General features: G+C 44.0%; 1 protein-coding gene across 3 annotated transcripts; it reads right to left on the bottom strand.

The window, feature by feature from the left end:
- Nucleotides 1-8,196: 8,196 nt before the first annotated feature.
- On the bottom strand, nt 8,197-18,951 carry LOC123169974 (uncharacterized). Of its 3 annotated transcripts, none has more exons than XM_044587825.1 (5): nt 18,688-18,951; nt 18,380-18,586; nt 18,141-18,210; nt 8,849-11,931; nt 8,197-8,728 (listed from the first exon to the last, which is right to left on the bottom strand). In XM_044587825.1, exons 4-5 carry the CDS (start codon nt 11,659-11,661, stop codon nt 8,725-8,727), a joined length of 2,817 nt encoding a protein of 938 aa, XP_044443760.1. In that variant the 5' UTR covers nt 11,662-11,931; nt 18,141-18,210; nt 18,380-18,586; nt 18,688-18,951; the 3' UTR covers nt 8,197-8,724. The 3 variants fall into 3 exon arrangements, with proteins under 3 accessions (XP_044443760.1, XP_044443759.1, XP_044443758.1); XM_044587824.1 differs by having other exon boundaries at nt 18,111-18,210; nt 18,380-18,582; XM_044587823.1 differs by having other exon boundaries at nt 18,111-18,210; nt 18,688-18,949.
- Nucleotides 18,952-24,040: the final 5,089 nt, after the last annotated feature.

Genomic DNA, 24,040 nt, shown 5'->3' with positions numbered 1-24,040 from the left:
TCAAAATTTTGTCAAGGTATGTACTCATTGAAAAAACTTATCAAGCGTCTTGATCTATCTCTATAGATCTTGATGCTCAATATGTAAGCAGCTTCACCGAGGTCTGTCTTTGAAAAACTCCTTTCAAACACTCCTTTATGCTTTACAGAAAATTCTACATCATTTCCGATCGACAATATGTCATTCACATATATTTATCAGAAAGGCTGTAGTGCTCCCACTCACTTTCTTGTAAATATAGGCTTCACCGCAAGTCTGTATAAAACTATATGCTTTGATCAACTCATCAAAGCGTATATTCCAACTCAGAGATGCTTGCACCAGTCCATAGATGGATCGCTGGAGCTTGCACATTTTGTTAGCACTTTTAGGATCGACAAAACCTTCTGGTTCCATCATGTACAACTCTTCTTTAAGAAATCCATTATGGAATGTAGTTTTGACATCCATTTGCCAGATTTCATAAAATGTGGCAATTAGCTAACATGATTCGGACAGACTTAAGCATCGCTACGAGTGAGAAAATCTCATCGTAGTCAACACCTTGAACTTTGTCAAAAACCTTTTTTCGACAAGTCTAGCTTTGTAGATAGTAAAACTACTATCAGCGTCTGTCTTCTTCTTGAAGATCCATTTATTTTCTATGGCTTGCCGATCATCGGCAAAATCAACCAAAGTCCACACTTTGTTCTCATACATGGATCCCATCTCAGATTTCATTGCCTCAAGCCATTTTGCGGAATCTGGGATCATCATCGCTTCTTCATAGTTCGTAGGTTCATCATGGTCAAGTAACATGATCTCTAGAACAGGATTACCGTACCACTCTGGTGCGGATCTTACTCTAGTTGACCTACGAGGATTGGTAGTAACTTGATCTGAAGTTTTATGATCATCATCATTAGCTTCCTCACTAATTGGTGTAGGTGTCACAGGAACCGGTTTCTGTGATGAACTACTTTCCAATAAGGGAGCAGGTACAGTTACCTCATCAAGTTCTACTTTCCTCCCACTCACTTCTTTCGAGAGAAACTCCTTCTCTAGAAAGGATCCATTCTTGGCAACGAATGTCTTGCCTTCGGATCTGTGATAGAAGGTGTACCCAACATTTTCTTTTGGGTATCCTATGAAGACGCACTTCTCCGATTTGGGTTTGAGCTTATCAGGTTGAAACTTTTCACATAAGCATTGCAACCTCAAACTTTAAGAAACGACAGCTTAGGTTTCTTGCCAAACCATAGTTCATACGGTGTCGTCTCAACGGATTTAGATGGTGCCCTTTTTAACGTGAATGTAGCTGTTTCTAATGCATAACCCCAAAACGATAGTGATAAATCGGTAAGAGACATCATAGATTGCACCATTTCTAATAAAGTACGGTTACGATGTTCGGACACACCATTACGATGTGGTGTTCTAGGTGGCATGAGTTTGTGAAACTATTCCACATTGTTTTAATTGAAAACCAAACTCGTAACTCAAATATTCGCCTCTGCGATCAGATCATAGAAACTTTATTTTCTTGTTACGATGATTTTCCACTTCACTCTAAAATTCTTTGAACTTTTCAAATGTTTCAGAATTATGTTTCTTCAAGTAGATATACCCATATCTGCTCAAATCATCTGTGAAGGTCAGAAAATAACGATACCCGCCGCGAGCCTCAACACTCATCGGACCTCATACATCAGTATGTATTATATCCAATAAGTCAGTTGCTTGCTCCATTGTTCCTGGAGAACAGAGTCTCAGTCATCTTTGCCCATGAGGCATGGTTCGCAAGCATCAACTGATCCATAATCAAGTGATTCCAAAAGCCCATCAGCATGGATTTTCATCATGCGCTTTACACCAATATGACCTAAACGGCAGTGCCGCAAATAAGTTGCACTATCATTATTAACTTTGCATCTTTTTTCTTCAATATTATGAATATGTGTATCACTACGATTGAGATCCAACAAACCATTTTCATTGGGTGTATAACCATAGAAGGTTTTATTCATGAAAATAGAATAACAATTATTCTCTAACTTAAATGAATAACCGTATTGCAATAAACATGATCAAATCATATTCATGCTCAATGCAAACACCAAATAACACTTATTTAGGTTCAACACTAATCTCGAAAGTATAGGGAGTGTGCGATGATGATCATATCAATCTTGGAACTACTTCCAACACACATCGTCACTTCACGCTTAACTAGTTTTTGTTCATTCTGCAACTCCCGTTTCGAGTTACTACTCTTAGCAACTGAACTAGCATCAAATACTGAGGGGTTGCTATAAACACTAGTAAAGTAAACATCAATAACATGTATATCAAATATACCTATGTTCACTTTGCCATCCTTCTTATCCGCCAATTACTTGGGGTAGTTCTGCTTCTAGTGACCAGTCCCTTTGCAGTAGAAGCACTTAGTCTCAGGCTTAGGTCCAGACTTGGGCTTCTTCACTCGAGCAGCAACTTGCTTGCCGTTCTTCCTGAAGTTCCCCTTCTTCCCTTTGCCCCTTTTCTTGAAACTAGTGGTCTTGTCAACCATCAACACTTGATGTTTTTCTTGGTTTCTACCTTCGTCGATTTCAGCATCACGAAGAGCTTGGGAATCGTTTCCGTTATCCCTTGCATATTATAGTTCATCACGAAGTTCTAGTAACTTGGTGATAGTGACTAGAGAACTCTGTCAATCGCTATCTTATCTGGAAGATTGACTCCCACTTGATTCAAGTGATTGTAGTACTCAGACATTTTGAGCACATGCTCACTAGCTGAGCAATTCTCCTCCATCTTGTAGGCAAAGTACTTGTCAAAGGACTCATACCTTTTGACATGGGCATGAGTCTGAAATACTAATTTCAACTCTTGGAACATCTCATATGCTCCATGGCGTTCAAAACGTCTTTAAAGCCCCGATTCTTAGCCGTAAAGCATGGTGCACTAAACTATCAAGTAGTCATCATACCGAGCTTTGCCAAACGTTCACAACGTCTGCATATGCTCCTGCAATAGGTCCGTCACCTAGCGGTGCATCAAGGACATAATTCTTCTGTGCTGCAATGAGGATAATCCTCAGATCACGGACCAAGTCCGCATCATTGCTACTAACATCTTTCAACATAGTTTTTCTCTAGGAACATATCAAAATAAACAGGGGAGCTAAACGCGAGCTATTGATCTACAACATAGATATGCTAATACTACCAGGATTAAGTTCATGATAAATTAAAGTTCAATTAATCATATTACATAAGAACTCCCACTTAGATAGACATCCCTCTAATCTTCTAAGTGATCACGTGATCCATATCAACTAAACCATAACCGATCATCATGTGAGATGGAGTAGTTTTCAATGGTGAACATCACTATGTTGATCATATCTACTATACGATTCACGCTCGACCTTTCGGTCTCAATGTTCCGAGGCCATATCTGCATAAGCTACGCTCGTCAAGTTTAACCTGAGTATTCTGCGTGTGCAAAATTGGCTTGCACCCGTTGTAGATGAACGTAGAGCTTATCACACCCGATCATCACGTGGTGTCTGGGCACGACGAACTTTGGCAACGGTCCATACTCAGGGAGAACACTTATACCTTGAAATTTAGCGAGAGATCATCTTATAATGCTACCATCAATCAAAGCAAGATAAGATGCATAAAAGATAAACATCACATGCAATCAATATAAGTGATATGATATGGCCATCATCATCTTGTGCTTGTGATCTCGATCTCCGAAGCACCGTCATGATCACCATCGTCACCGGCGCGACACCTTGATCTCCATCGTAGCATCGTTGTCGTCTCGCCAACTTATGTTTCAACGACTATCGCTACCGCTTAGTGATAAAGTAAAGCATTACCGGGCGATTGCATTGCATACAATAAAGCGACAACCATATGGCTCCTGCCAGTTGCCAATAACTCGGTTACAAAACATGATCATCTCATACAATAAAATATAGGATCACGTCTTGACCATATCACATCACAACATGCCCTACAAAAACAAGTTAGACGTCCTCTACTTTGTTGTTGCAAGTTTTACGTGGCTGCTACGGGCGGAGCAAGAACCATTCTTACCTACGCATCAAAAACCACAACGATAGTTCGTCAAGTTAGTGCTGTTTTAACCCCGCTCTGATACCACTGTTGGGGACCGTAGTAATTTCAAAAAATTTCCTATGCACACGCAAGATCATGGTGATGCATAGCAACGAGAGGGGAGAGTGTGCCCACGTACCCTCGTAGACCGAAAGCGGAAGCATTAGCACAACGCGGTTGATGTAGTCGTACGTCTTCACGATCCGACGGATCAAGTACCGAACGCACGACACCTCCGAGTTCTGCACACGTTCAACTCGATGACGTCCCTCGAACTCCGATCCAGCCGAGCTTTGAGGGAGAGTTCCGTCAGCATGACGGCGTGGTGACGATGATGATGTTCTACCGACGCAGGGCTTCGCCTAAGCACCGCTACGATATTATCGTGGTGGATTATAGTGGAGGGGGGCACCGCACACGGCTAAGAGATCCAAGGGGTCAATTGTTGTGTCTATGGGGTGCCCCTCTCCTCCGTATATAAAGGGGGGAGGAGAGGGCCGGCCAAGGGGAGGTGGCGCGCCCAAGGGGGGAGTCCTACTCCCACCGGGAGTAGGACTCCTCCTTTTCCTATTTGGAGAGGGAGAGGGAAGGAAGAGGAAGGAGGGAGGAAGGAAAGGGGGGGCCGGCCCCCCTCCCAATTCGGATTGGGCTTGGGGGGGGCCCTCCCTTGCTCCTTTTCCCTCCTTTCCACTAAAGCCCATTAAGGCCCATATACCTCCCGGGGGGTTCCGATAACCTCCCGGTGCTCCGATATTATCCTGATCTCACCCGGAACCAATCCGGTATCCAAATATAGTCGTCCAATATATCATTCTTTACGTCTCGACCATTTCGGGACTCCGAACAACCTTAGGTACATCAAAACACATAAACTCATAATATAACTGTCATCGAACTTTAAGCGTGCGGACCCTACGGGTTCGAGAACTATGTAGACATGACCGAGACACGTCTCCGGTCAATAACCAATAGCGGAACCTGGATGCTCATATTGGCTCCCACATATTCTACGAAGATCTTTATCGGTCAAACCGCGTAACAACATACGTTGTTCCCTTTGTCATCGGTATGTTACTTGCCCGAGATTCGATCGTCGGTATCTCAATACCTAGTTCAATCTCGTTACCGGCAAGTCTCTTTACTCGTTCCGTAATACATCATCCCGCAACTAACTCATTAGTTGCAATGCTTGCAAGGCTTAAGTGATGTGCATTACCGAGTGGGCCCAGAGATACCTCTCCGACAATCGGAGTGACAAATCCTAATCTCGAAATACACCAACCCAACAAGCACCTTCGGAGACACCTGTAGAGCACCTTTATAATCACCCAGTTACATTGTGACATTTGATAGCACACAAAGTGTTCCTCCGGTAAACGGGAGTTGCATAATCTCATAGTCATAGGAACATGTATAAGTCATGAAGAAAGCAATACCAACATACTAAACGATCAAGTGCTAAGCTAACGGAATGGGTCAAGTCAATCACATCATTCTCCTAATGATGTGATCCCATTAATCAAATGACAACTCTTTGTCTATCGCTAGGAAACATAACCATCTTTGATCAACGAGCTAGTCAAGTAGAGGCATACTAGTGACACTCTGTTTGTCTATGTATTCACACATGTATCATGTTTCCGGTTAATACAATTCTAGCATAAATAATAAACATTTATCATGATATAAGGAAATAAATAATAACTTTATTATTGCCTCTAGGGCATATTTCCTTCATATTGGTGGTAGTGGATACCTTCTCCAAGTTTGCTCACTTCCTTCCAGTCAAGCACCCCTACACAGCACAGACAATTGCTCAGCTCTATATCGACCAGGTATACAGGTTACACGGCATGCGAGAAGCCATTATCTCTGACAGAGACGCTGTCTTCACCAGCAAAGTGTGGCAGGAGATCTTCAAACTACAAGGAGTGGAGCTGAAAATGAGTTCATCTCATCACCCTCAAATGGACGGGCAGATTGAAAGGGTCAACCAGTGTCTCGAAACCTACTTGCGTTGCTTCGTCCACAACACTCCCAACTACTGGAGCAGATGGTTGGCGTTGGCTGAGTTCTGGTACAACTCAACATATCACTCCACGCTCAACAAGACACCGTTCGAAGTGGTTTATGGTCAAGAGTCGCGGCACCTTGGACTGGTGCCTGAGCAAGCAACACCAATCCCCGAACTTAATGAGTGGTTGGAGGAACGACAACAAATGCAAGATGTCTTGAGGCAACACTTACTGCGAGCCAAGCAAGTCATGAAGCAGCAAGCAGATAAGAAAAGGACTCCCAGAGAGTTTCAGGTTGGCGACCAAGTATTTCTCAAGTTGCAGCCATACATTCAGACATCTGTGGCACGCCGGGCCAACCACAAGCTGAGTTTCAAGTTATTCAGGCCCTATACGGTGATCCGCCGGGTGAATGAGGTTACGTACGAGCTGCAACTGCCTGAGGGATCATCAATCTTCCCAGTCTTCCACGTCTCACAGCTGCGCAAGGCGCTAACCCAAGGTGCGAGTGCCTCATCTTCCCTTCCATCACTTACTGATGTGGTTAATGTTCCAGTGGAGATTTTGGACACAAGACGGCGTCGCGGCTCGAACAAAATGCGAGAGCAAGTACTCGTTCACTGGCAAGACTCCAAGGCTACCCTGGACACCTGGGAAGATGTCGAAGATCTTCGGAGGCGTTTCCCTTCTGCTCCGACTTGGGGACAAGTCGTGTCTGAAGAAAGGGGGGGTGTCAGCGTCCCTCCCACACCTGGGCAGAGGAAGGCCGTCGTGGCACCTGGACGGCACAAGAGAGAAAGGAGGCCGTGCCACAGGTTCACTGGGCCTCAGTGGGTATCTTACATGTTCGGCCCAGAGGAACCCACCAGTAGCTGATATAAGCGAGTGTACCGAGTGGAATAGGCATACTGGCTTGGAACAGAACGGATCGGCGGCGGCTGTAACGTGTACTTCTCCTCCTGTACATCTTCCCCCTTCCTCGAGTCTCCCTATAATCGCCACCATACTCGATTTCGCCATTGATCTATTGAGAGAGCAGTAGTGAGTACCTAACAGCCACTGACACAACATCGTCGGCGCGAGCAGGCAAGAACCATGCCGCTTCTTAATTTAACAAAGCCACAAAGGTGAGAGCCACAACAAGCTCACACCTGACTGACACAACAACACGCAGTAGCAGTAGGAGTAGATCGACGACCAATGACAACTGTTGAGATCAAGCAAACCAGGAAGCACACAACAAACCAAACACGTGTAGCAGGCAGGAGGATCTGCAGGAGCGAGCGTCCATTTGATCTCCCATGTACCGATCGAAGAACCGACCACATGAGTGAAGTGCAGCGCATGGATCACCTAGGCATCGTGATCAGCAGGGAGAAATAAATTAAGGCTGAGTAACAAATTAAAGCTGACTTAGAGTATGACCTCAAAAGTTTAGCACTAACATGCATGAATATCATGGTTTTAAATTTCAGTTGTGTTTGAAAGTGGACACAAAGTGGCGCCATATGTTTCAAAATTATGGAAAAACTGTACAAAGTGGTGCCATATTTGGCGCCATCATAACTGAAATTAAGGCTGAGTAACAAATTATGGCTGAGTAACAAATTAAGGGTGAGTAACATTGTGTGGTGCCATATAGGGAGAAACATAATAACTGTACAAACGACCAAATTAAGGCTGGGTAACAAATTATGGAATAACTGTACAAAGTGGCGCCATTTCTTTGAAAATTTCAGTTATGATGTTCATTCAGCCTGACAAGCGACTGGATGCCAAGATTAGCAGACAAGCTGCAGGGCAAAGAGAGGACAACCTGCAATGCTCTGCTACCGAAGCATACCATGCTAATACGGATGCACTGCAGTGTAGATTTCTCCACAGAGAACGAGTATACAGTCGCAAAATACTCCACTTTATCTCCAGCGAGGAAATCAATCCGTACATCTGAGCCATACACACAGCTCAACAAACGGACATCACAAATAACCTAAACGATGGTCAGAGGCTACGTCCAGTAATAATATTGGGGTTCTTCAGAAATTGTACAGTCGTTGTCGTACATTATATCAGATAACTTAACGACATATGTACATAGCATGTTTAATTGTTGTCAAAAGGTTCCATGATGATACAAATTACAAACACTGAGAATATTACAATTCATCAATGCACTTCAAAAAACTGAAAGCCACACCACACAAGCATAACAGTCACACTCACACAAGCAGGCAGGCATACTCTCAAACCACACCACACGGCCTTGTAGATGCATGCAAGAACACACAACTAAGAGGCACCCTCAATCCCAAGCCAAACTTCTGCACACATATAGGTGCAAGCAGGCAAGAACAATCTGGCCTGCTTCTTATTTAAAAGCCACAAATTAAAGGTGAGAGCCACCACACGTTTGCAGCGAGAGGCCATCGGTCGATGATCAAGCAACTAGCTCGCAACCCAGGCAAGCTAGCAAAGGAAGCACACAACAAACCAAACACATGCAGCAGATAGCAGGACCTGCAGGAGCTAGCTCGTCCATCTGATCTCCCATGTAACCATCGATGAACCGACCACATCAGTGAAGTGTAGCGTACGGATCATCTAGGCAATGTGGGAAACAAATTAAGGGTAAGTAACAAATTAAAACTGATTGACTCTGACTATGATCTCAAAAAAATTAACACAACAAAAAATTGATTTGTTACTTGGAGGGGTGAGTACCTGAGGACAGAGACCCTGGGCAGTTTCTTCTTGTAGTAGCGTGAGTGCAGCGGCGCCTCGAAGTGGCCAGGGGCCACCTCGTCGTCCCACTCCAGAGCATCCCAGACATCTTTCTCGATCTCTACGGTCGGCTTCTTCATGTCTCTGCTACGGCCCCCCACCACCGGCAGCCGGCGCAGGCCCCAACACCCTCTGATCTTGATGGTCTTGAGGTTCGGTGCCACCATCTTGACCTCGCAGATCTGCTGCAGCACTGGCAGGTCGTGCAGGTGGATGGTGGTCAACTTCGGGAATGCTACAACTTGGATGGATATTCCTTCTGGGTACCATTTGTCGTTTAGCACGAATACATGCCTCAGGTCTCCGCAGTGGATGATGTGGAGGGTCTCCAAACTTGGGAAGGAGTCGACCCACACAGGGAGCACGAACTGGAGCCTGGGGCAAGAGCGCAACCGTAGATGCTGCAGCTTTCTGAATGAACCATCATTGATCATGCGGTAACCTTTACTGCATATCCAGCAGGCCATTAGGAGATCAGACGCCCAGAAGGTCTCCAGCTCCTTAAATTCATCTGATCCCCTCGAGAAGACTTCACCCAACTTGGGGCACCTCTCCATGCGGCACTGCCTGAGAACCTGCCAGCTGTATCCCCTAGGCAAACTACCACTAGTTGAGACATCATGGACATGCAGGGATTCGGCAAACTCTCTCATTACAACTCCCAGTCCACTGTCCAAGACGTGCCTCCCTTCTGTAATCTCGATATGCCTATCCAGGTTGTTAGCCGGAGGCTTAGGAAAGGCTGCAGCAGGGGCATCACCAACCATGCTTTGGACATCACTGTACCGGTCTGCTTGAACAAGCTCCAGCAGGCTGACTTGATCTCCATACATGTCAATATTCTTCTCCTTTTCAGTCACTTTGGATTGATTCAGCTCACTATACACAGCGGAGGTGACATGGATATTAAGATAAAGATTCTCAGCTGCATAATGATTATGTAATAGTCGCCCCAACGACCGAGCAAGCCTCGCATCCACCAGAATGACATGCGCCTCCAACTGATAGGATTTGTTTTGGTCAATGCATGGCTGAGGATGGCTAGTTCCAGCTCGTGTGTCTATGCATAATAAATTCAAACGGAAGTTATTAGTATTGTTGCCCCAAATTATTGCACAAAGGTGCTCACATCCAAGCAGAAATAGCCGCTTCAGCATTGGGACTTCTAACACCATAGTTCTAAAATCAAGAGTCTTGATTGCAGTTCCAGATAGGTCAAGCTCGACGAGGTTGGGCAACCCACGCAGGAACAGATTTCCCAACTGTGAGCAACCTTTGAGGGAAATATTAGAGATACTGGCACCCTCCTCGGTTGCTGGGGTTAACGGGCGCTCTTGTTTCAGAGGTAGCTTGAAAGTTGATGTCCGATGAGAACCTGGCCCGTATCCATCAAAGCTGAAGGACTTCAGCAGTTCAGGTAGCTCATCAGGCACAACAATATTCTGAAGCGCATTGCAACCATCCAGAATAAGCACTTGAAGACTACTTGCCGTTGATAGGCTGTTTGGCAGAATTTTCATCTCAGTGTTGCCAGATAAGTCAAGTATTTCCAACTTTGTCTTGTCCATGAAGGAGTTTCTTGGATCTATTGAAATATCTGGTCCACGTTTTGGCTTGATTACCCTGAGCCTTTGAAGATTTGGTAACTGGCCTTGTAAGCAAGCTGTGTATTTCCAAGACCAGACTCCCTCTATGCTTAACTCCATGAGGTTATCCATGAGATGCATCTTTGCCGGTGATAAGATTTCATTCCAGTCAGTGTAACGTAGATCCAACACCCACAAGCTATGCAGACAAACCCACCCAGTATGTTCCTTTCCTTCACCTGTTTTTCCATCTGTGCAGTTGTCCAGCCCAAGGAATCTTAGGCTATGGCATTTCAAGAAAGGAGGTGATGCAAAATTGAAGGCACAACAGCAGAGGAATAGCACACCAAGGTTGTTGGAATGTTCAAACAAACCATCTGGTAATGCTACTGGCCGATCGGACATTACAAATTCCAAGAAGAATGAAGATGTCTCTTCAGGTAAACATTTCATACCATGTATTTCCCTATCCCTTGACCTGGTTGAAATCCAACGGTATTGTCCTTCTTCATATACACCATCTTCTTTAACAACCAGGAAAGGAAGCTTGGAATCTTTCTTGAACTTTGTGAGCACATTATCATCACACTCCCAGCTTATATCTCGGTGCAACGTGTCACATATCTCTAATGTTATGTCTTTCTGCAGTATCCCATCACATATCCAACAATTGGAAGCAACACCAACCCAATCGGAACTGGTCTTGTTGTGAAAACTACGTTGCAGGAATAGTGTGTAAACATAACAGTCAGCAACCATCATTGGATTGAGTCCCCGCATGCATGGATAGTCATCAACTATGAGGGCAGTCTCTTTACAGAGTAGTGCATACAACTCTCCACTTGTTAAATACTTTTCTCTATCATAAGCCAAAAGATGGGTGTACCTCAGTTTTTGTATTACTTTATGTTCTTCATGTTCTGTTATGGTCAATATCCTCCTTCTGTAGGTCCATATCATTATGTTCTCTGTGAACTTACCAAATGAAGGAACACCAAGAGGGAAAAAATCAATCTCATCATCACCCCGGGAATGGAAAATCAGCATAAACCTATTGTCCTTCAGATTGTGATAGATCTCTCTTGACACTGTTATTATCTCATCCCTTGAAATTTCATTAACTCCATTAAAATCATCATCTATGTCCTGTTTATCCAGTATAGCCATTATCGAGCTGTCAAGCTGTAGCTCCTCTGCAATTGCCCTCTGCAACGTCCTCCTACCTTTCCACTCCGAGCAATCTATATGAATTATTTTATCAAAGCATAGTTCCGGAGTGGTTCTCTTAGAAGGGATAACTTCTGCTATGGATCTAAGAACGGTAGATGCCCCAAGCCCACTCCAGCCATGAAAATAGATGACCCTTGCTTCTCCCTTGTTTTGAAGAATTCTGAATATCGCCTCTCTGGCTTCATCGACATCTTTGGCGCCAGTATACTAGATTAATAAAATAAAAATCATGATTAGACCAGGTTTGTTTGTAGCATAATCCAATTCATGTAAATGCATAATCTGAGTATACATGAACTCAGTGAACTAGTATAGAGTTAGTTTGTGAGCAGAGAACCCATTTGGAGTTTGGATCACAAATCCAGAACATATATGTCTCATGGGGCCAGCATATGGGCGTTGGTGCAAGGAGGGGGTCAAATCAGCTTACAACTACGGTAATGATAACTCCCGAACGCTCGGGAGTTAAGCATGGCAACCCGAACGGGTTAGATGGCAAGTTTAGTTTGCGTGAGATTAGGGGAAACATGACAATTTTCTGACAAAAAAATGAAAAAGGACAAAGTTGCCATCCCTATCAACTAAAGTTGCCATCCCCTATCAACTAAAGTTGCCATGTAAAAACGTTCGGGACGAAATGCTCAAAATCCGAATGTTCGGGAGTTATTGGATTCCTACAACTACGCCTCTCTTTAGTTTAATTGAATGTTAGTTTAGCTAGTTATTTTCGTAGATAAAGATTTTTTTTTGCAGGGTAGATAAAGATTATTTGTGTAAGTTGAAAAGTTAAGGTCAGGTATCAGCATCAGCCAACCCTATATATAATGCATGGTATGTGTCGGATAGTTCGTGATATCATAGAAACAATAAAGAAGACAAACGTATTGATGGACTACTAGTTACCATTTGGCAGGTTTGCGGCTCTATGCTACAGGAGGTACAAAATTTCGCACCGGCTCCTTCATGGACGGTCTTTGCGAAACACATGTGACGCTGTTTCAGACCTAAAAAAATGTAATTCCTAGCTCGACGCCATCAAGAACTCACAATAGACGAGTATAGTGGACATCCCACTCTCGTATGCGCGTGTGAAGGACTTCACGGAGCGGCACTAGGTGGAGTTGCTCGTGGCTGACCTTGGCAAGCCACTCCAAACGGATGTCCGTATGCTGAAATATCCGGCCACCCTACAGTGGACGATGCCATGGACCATGCCCTGGACGTGCTGACGAGGAATGGAAAGCCTAGAGGAGAACGATGCCACCCCTCCATCTCCATAGAACAAGAACAAGGGCTTCTCATGTTGGCCCTTGCCCGGCACCTCCTCGACCTTGCTTGTAGACACATTCTTTATTGGTTTTGATTTGATTGGATACCATCTTAGCTAGTTATCTCCATAGATATAGATTGTGTTAATATTCCTAAACAAATTGTGTAAGTAAAGAAGAAAGGATGGACTGTCCTCTCCAAATAAACACCCTTAACATCTCCTGCCCACGTTGCACAAGGATCTGCCCGGCTAAGCTTCAGATTCTAGGTTGTGACATACTACTTACGGTGGCAAGTTAATGTATTTAGCATTGTTCGTATTTTTTTTCATGCTAGTACGTGTCTCATTCATATAATAAAAGTCAAGTTACAACATGACAAAATTGAAAAGACAACAGAAGGCTAGTCTTTGCACAAAGGACCATCAACTAAGAAGTAAAAATACAATCAAGACCGAAGAATCCCTTGAGCTTGACACAACACCTGTCACCTGCCTTCGGCACAACTGTAAGAGCAACCAACAAATATGACAAGACCACCTTTCACCCGAGCTCGACGCGGCTTCGTCACCGATGCAGATTTTCGGACCTCCAAAGTGGCTCGAAGCCATTGCCGTTGAAAGAATCTGGCCGGACAGCACCCCGTAAACGCCATCGAACTCCAGATCTAGCAGCCCTGCTCGACCAAAACGTCGAAGGAAGAAACCTTACCTGCCAACCGCAAACCACGAACCCAACACACAACCGTCCACTGTCTTCCAGATACCGTCGACGCAGAACACAATCTGCGACCACCCTGGACTACCTCCCAAGATCCTTGCCGACGTTGGAGCAAACATCGCCGCAATGGCGTAGCCCGACAACACAGTCCACCACAAGGATGCCGTCGTTGCCACTCCATCCCTCCTTGAACAGACTAGTTCCCAAATCCATCATCGACAATAAGACGCCTCGCCTCATCGAAGAAAGATCTGGAGCTTCTTTATTTTGCGTCGCCGTCGCCGAAGCCAAGACGTCGGGCGAGCAAAAACCTAAACCTAATAGGGTCTTAAACCTGTAGCTATACATGAGTCCGCACGCGTGTGATCTGGCAACCCCTTGCACCACTAGCGACCAAGAGGTCGTCAGTGGAGGGGAGTCTCCAGAAAGAGTGTCGCCCTGGCCGCGGAGGCTAGATCGCATTTGTTTCTTTGAAAGAAAGAAAACAAGCCGCGTCTACTCTCCCCTCCGTGTCATTCATATTTTGGTTGTTGCTAGTTACGGACTACCTACACCATGATTATTGCACACTCTCGAAAACATGCTCTCACCCCGCTTTATAGATAAAGGACACATCACATCATCCGACCGAACGATACAAGGTAATGAGGTGTCCCTCTTCAAAGATCCCGGGATAACCGGTCAACATAAACACACGCGACTATGCTGCCGAAAGCTAATAGAGGAAGGGCTGAATAACTATGCCACGCCAAGCCCTAAGATACCTAAGCTCCACGACAACGCCGTCAGGATGGTGCACGACGCGAAGCGTCACCGCTGCCGAGTCCGAGACAGATAAGGGTTTCCACCTCGAACCCTACGATGGAGAGGAGAACCACAATGACGTCCCCAAAAGGATAGCGGCCCCCATGGGTGTCTCCGTCATCGGCACGAAAGCATGGAGCTTTCGCTCGTCAGCTCATCCATATCACCACGAGGCATCCAAGATAATCACGACGAGCACAAGCCTCCATCTCAGGTATCTAGGCGCCGGCACTGCCACCAACAGAAAGTGATCCCGAGCATGAGGAGGAAGGAGTACCAGTTAAATCTAACCCTTCGTTCAATAGGGTACTTTTGACTTTTTGTCTTGCCGTTATTATTTTCTTAATCTCTATTCTAGTGCCCTCCCGAAGTCCCGCTCAAGCACTCGTTGCCGCCTCCATGATCGAGCAACCAAGCACGACCATGGCTGCCTCCTTCCGCAGGCCACGCTGCATGCGACCGCCTCCAACACGCCTAGATGAAAATTTAATTGCAACCTTGGTCGCCGGCGAGGCCACTGGGACGTCCACTTGATTGATTACCCACTTGACTGATTACTCCACCAAATCATACTTATCTTCTCAGATCTAGTCGAGCAAGCAGTTGCATGTTTAAAAGCAATTATTTACTAAAGTTCACCGCATTGCTTTTCTTTCAGGTTGTACATATCTCATTCATAGTTGTAGAGGATGCCAATGATCGAGTACTGATGCATCCTGTGATTCTGGCCAAAATCCCTGGGTAGTCCGCCCAAATGGATATCTATCCCATCCCGTAATTAGTGGAGGATTACATATCATCCTCTCTCGTACCCATAATTAGCGGGGCAGTAAATAACAATACTTTGTCAGTCTCGATTACCAATTTGCCCCTCAAATCAAGGTACTCTCTAACTTTTGCTCATGGTACTCCCGGGTATCTATATTGGAGTACCAAACACTCCTATCCGTCCGATTTAAGTAAATGGATGGCTAATATTTATTTGCGGGTACTGTAAAAGAAGCCTACCCTCCGTTGTACCCCTTGCCACCCAGACAACTAAGAGGGATAGCCATCACCGCCGCCATGGTGCACACCATAGAGCCACCCATGCGTACCACCATCCGGGGCCACTGCCTCGACATCGATGGCCTAATCCACCACCAAGCCTCCGCATCACAACACGCCAGCGACAACAGCAGGAGCGGACGGCCATCCTCCATTCCTATCCCGGCATCAGCTACTGGGCATGAGTCGACGACTCCACCATAGGAGCGCCCATACCAGCGACCCAAGCAGTCCCGATGGACTGCGGAGCCACAACCCAATGACTACGGACGACCATTGCCAAGCAAACCATGTCCCAGTAAGCCATCTGGCCTAGGCCTCGACTATCTCGAACGCTGCCATGCCCATGGCCATCGGCGCCGATCTGTCGATGGCACAACAACGACAACAAACCCAACTCGGACCGTCACTATGAACTCACCACATGCAAAAGAAAGCACAATGCGAAGGTGAGAACCAATGTGGACAAGTCAGCCCATTGTACCTGCACGATGCTGGACGTCGTCCACCCTTGCTGACCAGGTCCACGACGCCTGCCGCGGCTAGCCAACCTCACAACCTCAACATGAACCACAATGCCGCCCAATAACAACAGAAGTGCCACCCCATCGCCGCCTAAGGAGCCTCTAGCTGCGCCACCCTTCCGAATCCACGACATATCCAGTGCAAGAACACCGTCTCGGCAAGTGACCTGAGCGGCAACCACACCGGGTCACCGCTAACCCCCTGTGCTGGCCGCCAAGGTCAGGTCCACAGATTTGAGTACGCATCTTTATCGCCTTTGGTTTAGTGCATGAGTACATTGGACCACAAAGGCTTTAGATTCTTCGGAGCTATTTCGATTGTTTTTTTTTTTCAATTTTCTTCAGTTAGTATCAACATTAACTTCAACCAAAATGGCCTTCAGTTTGCTAACCTCCTTTTTCCACGGTAATAAAGAACACATCATTGGTAGGTTGCAATCGGTGAATTAGATAGAATAAACCCAGATAAACAACGCCCCACTGGTTCATTTGTTTTACGACGGTCACTCGACTGAACTTGAAACGACGACACCAATGAACAAGCAGAAAATAATTAAATTTGGTCAAGACCCTTTTGTATATGTTACTTCAAGATATTTGAGTATCGAAGGTGATATGTAATTATACACGATTCATTCATTCGTATAACCGAGACTAACATAAAAATAAAAATAAAATGTCAATGAAATTTTGTAGGTGCACAGAAATATCTACATGTAGGCATCTCGATTAACAAGAGCCTCAAGAATGGAGTGGTAGACGTCAAGAGATATGGGGACCAGATTATCCTGGTCAAGCTGGTAGTTGGGGACTTAGTTCCTAATGTTATCAGCGTGTATGCGCTGCAAGTAAGCCACAATGAGAACACTAAGAGGGATTTCTGAGAAGGCCTGAAGGACATGGTTTGGAGTGTACCGATTGGCGAGAGGCTCTTCATAGGACAAGACCTCAATGAGGAGGAGGAGGAGGAGGAGGTTAGTCTTGATGAGTAGGTGCCAGGTGGTGCCTCAAAAGGTCACCTTTTAATACTTGGGATCAATGTTGCAGAAGGATAGGGATATCAATGAAAATGTGAACCATCGAATCAAATCAAAGCCGGATGGATGAAGTGGCACCAAGCTTCTAGCATTCTCTCTGAGAAGATAGTGCCACAAAAGCTAAAAGACAAGTTCTATAGGACGATGATTCGACTCGCAATGTTGTATGGCGCCGAGTGTTGGACAACTAAATGGCGACATGTTTAATAGTTAGGTGTGGCGGAGATGCGCATGTAGAGATGGATGTGTGGCCACACAAGGAAGGAGCGAGTCCGGAATGATGATATACGAGATAAAGTTGGGGTAGGACTAATTGAAGAGAAACTTGACCAACATCGTTTGAGATGCTTTGGGCATATTCAGCACAGGCCTACAGAAACTTCAGTGTATAGTGGACGGCTAAAGCGTGTTGATAATGTCAAAAAAAGTTTGGTTAACCGAACTTGATATGGGAAGAGTCCATAAAGAAATATGAAGGACTGGAGTATCCTCAAAAAACTAGCCATGGACAGGGTGCGTGGAAGCTTGTTATCCATGTGGGAAAATCATGAGTTGGTCGCGAGATTTTATAGGTTTCACCTCTAGCCTACCCCAACTTATCTGGAACTAAAGGCTTTGTTGTTGTAGAAAATATCTACATGTGCATATGAGATTTGTTTCACAAATTTACGGGACTGATACGAGCTTTGTTGGACTTGTTCCGTGTGTACTCCTAAATATTCTATGGAGCTAGGAGCCAAAACACCAAACTCCGTTCTTTCCCTCGTATATACCGACTCCTAGTCTTATGACGAGCCTTCTAGCTAGCCACATGCACAGTTGTCTTTTCACATTTATAGCTATATCCCTCCTCCGGCCAATTAAATCCGAAAATTTATACCCCCGCAAAAAAAATCATACAATTTATACATCACATGCACGATTATAGGTAAAAGTTTGATGATTAATTAGTTAGTTCTTGAACATAAATTGCACAAGAGTATTACCCATGTGGGAGGAGTCATGATGTTCTTTACCAAGACCAAGAAGAAAAGCAGCAGCAGATGAACCAATCTAACCCATCGGGTGAAGTTCTGTAACCACTGCCTGCATGCATAGCAACGACAACATGTTACAATTGATCTTCACCATTGTTAGTTAACGAGTAATACCCCGTGATATTTTAGCTAGAACAGGGTACAAGGTCAAGGTTGAAGTCTGAAAGAGAGCTAACAAAATGTTACTACTTTTCAGTAGTATGTGGCTATGTGCATACCTTGACAGCAGACAGGAGGAGCAGCTTGAGAAACAGAGACTCGATTTGAACAATTTGACGTGCCGTGACTTCAGATGAGAGAGATATGCAGGAGGATAGATATGTTTTGCTCTGTCAGCATTCTTTCTTTAACCAAAGAATGCATAATTACTTGCGTGTTCTCAATCTAACCCATCGGATGAAGTTTTGTCACCACCATATGCCTGCCTGCATGCACAGCAAAGATACAATGTTACGTTTCTGCGCCACCATTATTAATTGTAGCAAAAACAAGAGGCTGATGAACAATCTCAGCAGTATGCGCGTACCTTGGCGGTAGATTAAGAGAAGCTTCAGAAACAGAAACTTGATTCCAACTGTCTGAGACGTACTCAATCAGCTTCTGCTACTGCTAGTATATTTGTGTGAATTCAGATCAGAGCAGAGGTTAGCGAGATATGCACTAAAGGTAGCCTTGTTGTGTGAATTAATGAGGGGTCGATGTGGTTTGCCCTCTTAGTGAAGCTGAAGGTAGCCTTGTTTGTTTGGCAATGAGAATCAGTCCTTCCTTCTCTGCATTAAAGAAGGCACAATTCCTTGCGTGTTATCCCCGTACTCGATGGCTCTCTTTCTTTTCACCAAAGCATGTAGTGATGATGATGTCTGGCAGTGTATGCTAGAATTCTCTACAGATGTACTAAGCAGTAAAGAAGCAGCAGCAGCAAAGTAAAAACACACGCACAACCACACGGCTTTGCTCAAAGCAGATTCAGCAGCAGGTCCCGTTGATATATAACAGGCCCATTTTTGTCTTTGCTAAAGCAAATATGTTGGAAAAAGCAGAAATCGTTGATTTCTACATGCTCTGACCCAGATCATTGCATGTTTTCTTGAACTAACCAACATGTATATTGAAGCTCTGACAGTAATTACTATCCATGAATACATGTTTGGATGCAGAATGACAAGGCAGTGGATCATTGGCAATGCACCTCAGGGGCATTGAGCTTTAAAGTTTCCAGCATCTACAGACATCTATCAGTGTAAACTTATGTCTTGCCAGTGCTCAAATGGATATGGAACACATGCTGCCAATTGAAGCATAAAATCTTTTTCTCGCTCTTGGTTCATAACAGGATTAAAGTTAAACACTAGAGCCATGCTTCGGAGGAAGAATTTTTCATTGAGAATTATTGCTGTGTTATGTGTGGCATGCAGACTCTACAAATGCAGGCGAAGATTTAAGGAAGAGATTCTTTCGCTCAAGCACAGGGCCACACGGAAAGATTATGCCAGCTTTGAAGATTGGGCTAACAACTTCAGATAGTGTGCTCCGACAACCTCCTGTACATGTTGTATTTGTTGTTGTTATTTCTTCCCTTTCTTGTTTTCTTTTTTTCTTCTTTGTATTTGATACTCTGTACCATTTATTTAAAAATCAATAAAATAGGCAGCAGAGTCCTGGTGTTTCCCTCCAAAAAAAAGGCAGCGGATGCGAAGGTGCGAAGGTTAGTAGAAACCTGCAATGCCTCTTCTGTCAGAGTATAGTAGTATACCATTGCTAATAGGGATGCACTGCAGTGTACATTTCTCCACAGAGAACGAGTAAATGAGATCAAAGATCCACAAACTGAGATCACAAATAACCAAAATGATGACCAGCTGCACTGCAATGCAGCATTATCTTGCCTTTTACGTTTCAAGAAAATAAATGATGACCAGAAGCTACGAACCACAATAATAATCAGTAAAAGGAATACAAACTACACAAATCAATCGCTTTAAAATTTCAGTGAGATTATTCAGGAATTCAACTGTTGCCACACATTAGTATATCACAAAACTGATGACACACATTGCACGTTTAAATGTCATAAGGTTCCATCATAATAGAAACTACAAAACAAGGGAAGACAAAACACAAAATGAGACAGACATGGTCAACTCTTGAACACAGAGAACCCAGTCTTAGCATCAACGGTCAACGCACAAAGGGATCAGTTAGATCCAAGTCACGAACATGGCAGATATCTCCTATATCCCGGAGACATCTATCAGTCGTAAAGTGAAACTGAGCACCTGTTGAGGCCTTGTTTTCCAGCTGCAGCAACGTCTGCTGTTTTGCAATAAATTACCCGCAAATGGTTTCAACCTGAATTGTCATTGAATCTAGTTCTCTCGCGTTCAGCACAAAGAACGTAGCGAAGTTAACTTCAGACACAATGCCCCGATAAGTTTCCAATACTATAGTCTTTAAATGGATATCAAGACATCCAATAAGATTTCGATGTTTACGGCGCCAAAAAGAAGTTGGAAAAATAAACCAACCTCAGCTCAGGACAAAAAGTATATGAAAAGTGTGAATTATCAATGAAGAATGGATACCTCATTCTGAATGTACAACTTCTCCAATAAGGGAAAACATCTCATCAAGTCAATAACCGCATCCAGACCTAAAACAGGCACATGAATAGCTAAAGTCTTGACAAGGTGCGCCACCGTTGTCAGGCTATCAACACGCAAACCCTTCTATCAATCATGAAATACAACATTAGGCTTTTCCAAATACAGTCGATACATCATTTCTGCGTACATACAATGTAGGAATCCAAGGATCTTAAGGATCAGCGGTTGAGATTATCGATATTTGCAGGCCATCCAATAGATCAAGACAGAGCAGCCTTTCAAGACAAGGGGCATTCTCGATTATGAGTTTATCTGACCGGTGCTCACCCATCCAAAAGCCACCGAAACGCACGCCGATACGTCTAAGTGTGAAGGAATTCATCCGGACGCAGCAGAATCTGATGTAGTGAAGCAGCAAGCACTCCAAGGCAGGGCTCCTGGCAATCAGACCGTGCAGCGCGTAATCCGAGATGATTTTTTTTTGAGCAAAAGAGGGTTTCCCCTCTGATTTCCATTATAGAAACCAGGCCGAAGCCACGAGCAGTCTAGAAGTCTTACAATAAGAAGCGGAACATAGAGTAAAAGCGAAACCCGCGCAGGGAGTGGCCAGGGACACATCCCCCCACCCCCGGGATAGCCAGATCATTACAAGTTTCCATCACAAAAGGCTAAACGAAGGAGAAGACAAATATAAAGCAAAAGCAGCAGCAAGCTCTTGAAATGTCGCAGCTTCCCTAATCCTTCAGCCGCGGAACCCCGAAGCGCCATCCTTGCAAAGCTTTGAAGATCTCACTTGCCACCTGCTCGATGAGTCTTGCCCCCAACATCAGCATTCTTCCCCCTGGGCCCTTTTTCTGCAAAATAGCCCAATCAGTAATCCAGCAGCATATTCTTTTAACGATCCCAATCGGGTCGTTTACTTTTTTCGTATCAAACACAATGTCATTGCGGCAATTCCAAATCGCCCAAAGCAGAGCAGAAGTGCCAATCAACACCAGTTTTTTACTCTCTTTGTTAAAATTGTTTAGCCACCCCCCAAAACAGTCATCAATGTTTATGGGAGTTTTCTTAAAGTCAAATGAACATCTCACCAGATTCCAAATGATTCTGGCAACCGAACAGGAGAAGAAAAGATGATCATTGTTTTCCTCCTGTCCACAAAACACACAATGTTTGTCCCCTTTCCATCCTCTTTTTAATAGGGTGTCTCTAGTAAGGATACTTTTTGTGCTTAGCAACCACAGAAAGAACTTGATTTTTGCAGGTACCTTGACTTTCCACAGGAATTTGTGTGGAAAACCCATGTCAGTACGGACTAGGTGTAGATATAAGGATTTTACAGTGAATATTCTGTTAGCATTGAGCATCCACATGGGCTTGTCTCTACCCCCGTGCATCAATATGTCCTCACATCTTCTTTTAAGGCTATCCCACAGTCCCCCATAGCCTCCATCTATATTTCTTCTGAAAGACATAGCATTCCACCCTTTTCCAATCACCCCTCTGACAGTAATTTCTCTGTCATTGCTAATCGCATACAATGAGGGGTATGCTTCTTTTAGTGGTTTGTCATCCACCCACCAATCTTCCCAGAATCTGGTATTTCTCCCATCCCCTAGTTTTTTTAATGTGAGGGAAAACTAAATTCTTGATACTTATCAGGCTAGTCCAGAATTGCGAGTCCCCCTATCTTTTTTTAATGCCCGACAAGCATTTGTTCTGGATATATTTAGATCTAATGATGTCTTGCCAAAGTCCCTCCTCAGCTTCTAGTTTCCAAATCCATTTAGCTAGCAAGGCAATGTTAAATTTCTCTAGATTGATTAGCCCGAGACCTCCTTGTTGTTTAGGAAGGCAACATGTTTTCCAGTTAACTAAATGGTACTTATTTTATCCTCTTCCGCTTGCCATACCAGTCTCGCCCTGAAGAAATCAACTTTTTTCCTGACTCCAACAGGGAGCAGATAGAAAGACATCATGTATATATAGGAATGTTTGTTAGGCACGACTATACTAACGTGACTCTGCCAGCAATATTGAGCAATCTATCTTGCCAGCACGCGCATCTTTTCTCTATTTTCTCTGCCAGCAATATTGAGCAATCAAACAATAGGGGGGATAATGAGTCCCCCTGGCGAAGCCCTTTAATAGTTTTAAAAAACTTTCCAATATTGTCATTTACCTTCACACCCACTTGTCCCCCCCCCCCCTCATGGTGTGCATCACCCAGTCACACCACTTGCCAGGAAAGTTTTTGAGTTTTAGCATTTTATGGACAAAAGGCCATTTGATTTTGTCATATGCCTTTTCAAAATCTACCTTAAATAGGATAGCATTTTTTTTCATTTTGATTGAATTTATAGCTTCATGTAGGACCACCACTCCCTCCATAATGTATCTGCCTTTCACAAAAGCAGTTTGAATGGGGGAGATGATGGGGTTAACAACCTTACTAAGCCTGTTCATCAGGACTTTAGTGATGATTTTGAAGCTGACATTCAACAGGAAAATGGGTCTGAATTTCTGGATCTGTTTGGCATCTTTGACCTTTGGGACCAAGGTAATGATCCCATAATTCAACCTAGCTAAATCAACCACACCTTTGTGGAAATCATCCAGAATGTTTTTTATATCATTCTTGATTAAATCCCAGAAGTTCTGATAGAATTCAATAGCAAATCCATCAGGGCCTGGGCTTTTGTTTTTTTCCATGGAGAACACCACTTCCCTAATCTCTTCCATGGAGAAGTCCTTAACCAGTTCATCTTGTGTTTGAGGAGAGATCTCTGCAGACCCTTGTATATTGAGATTGATAGTAGAGTTTTCAGCTTGACCAAAAAGATTTTTATAGAATGTAGTGATATACTCAATCAGTTTTTTCTCTCCCTCAATCACACCCTCATCCTGTTCTAACCTGACAATCCTATTCTTCCTTCTCCTCCCATTCACTTTGGCATGGTAATATCTAGTATTGGAATCTCCTTCTTTGATTTCCTTATCTTTGTATCTCTGTAACCACTTGATTTCTTCTAATTTGAAGATTTCTTTTAATTCCCTTCTTATTTTTCTATTACTAGAGAATATTTTCCTCAAGGTGTCATAGTAATCAAGATCCATTTCTGTATCAGACTGATCATCACCCGAGCATAGTTCTTCTAGTTTAGCATCTCCAATATCAATTAGATTTGGAGAGCTTTCATTTTTCTCTTTTTCCTCTTGATTTCTTATGTTTTGTAGATATATATATCTCTTCTAGCCTGTTCCATATTGGAAATC

This window comes from Triticum aestivum, chromosome 7D (assembly GCF_018294505.1).
Source record: "Triticum aestivum cultivar Chinese Spring chromosome 7D, IWGSC CS RefSeq v2.1, whole genome shotgun sequence".
Lineage (NCBI taxonomy): Eukaryota > Viridiplantae > Streptophyta > Magnoliopsida > Poales > Poaceae > Triticum > Triticum aestivum.
Note: the sequence above shows the minus strand (reverse complement) of the source record. Positions and strands in the feature narration are given on the sequence as shown.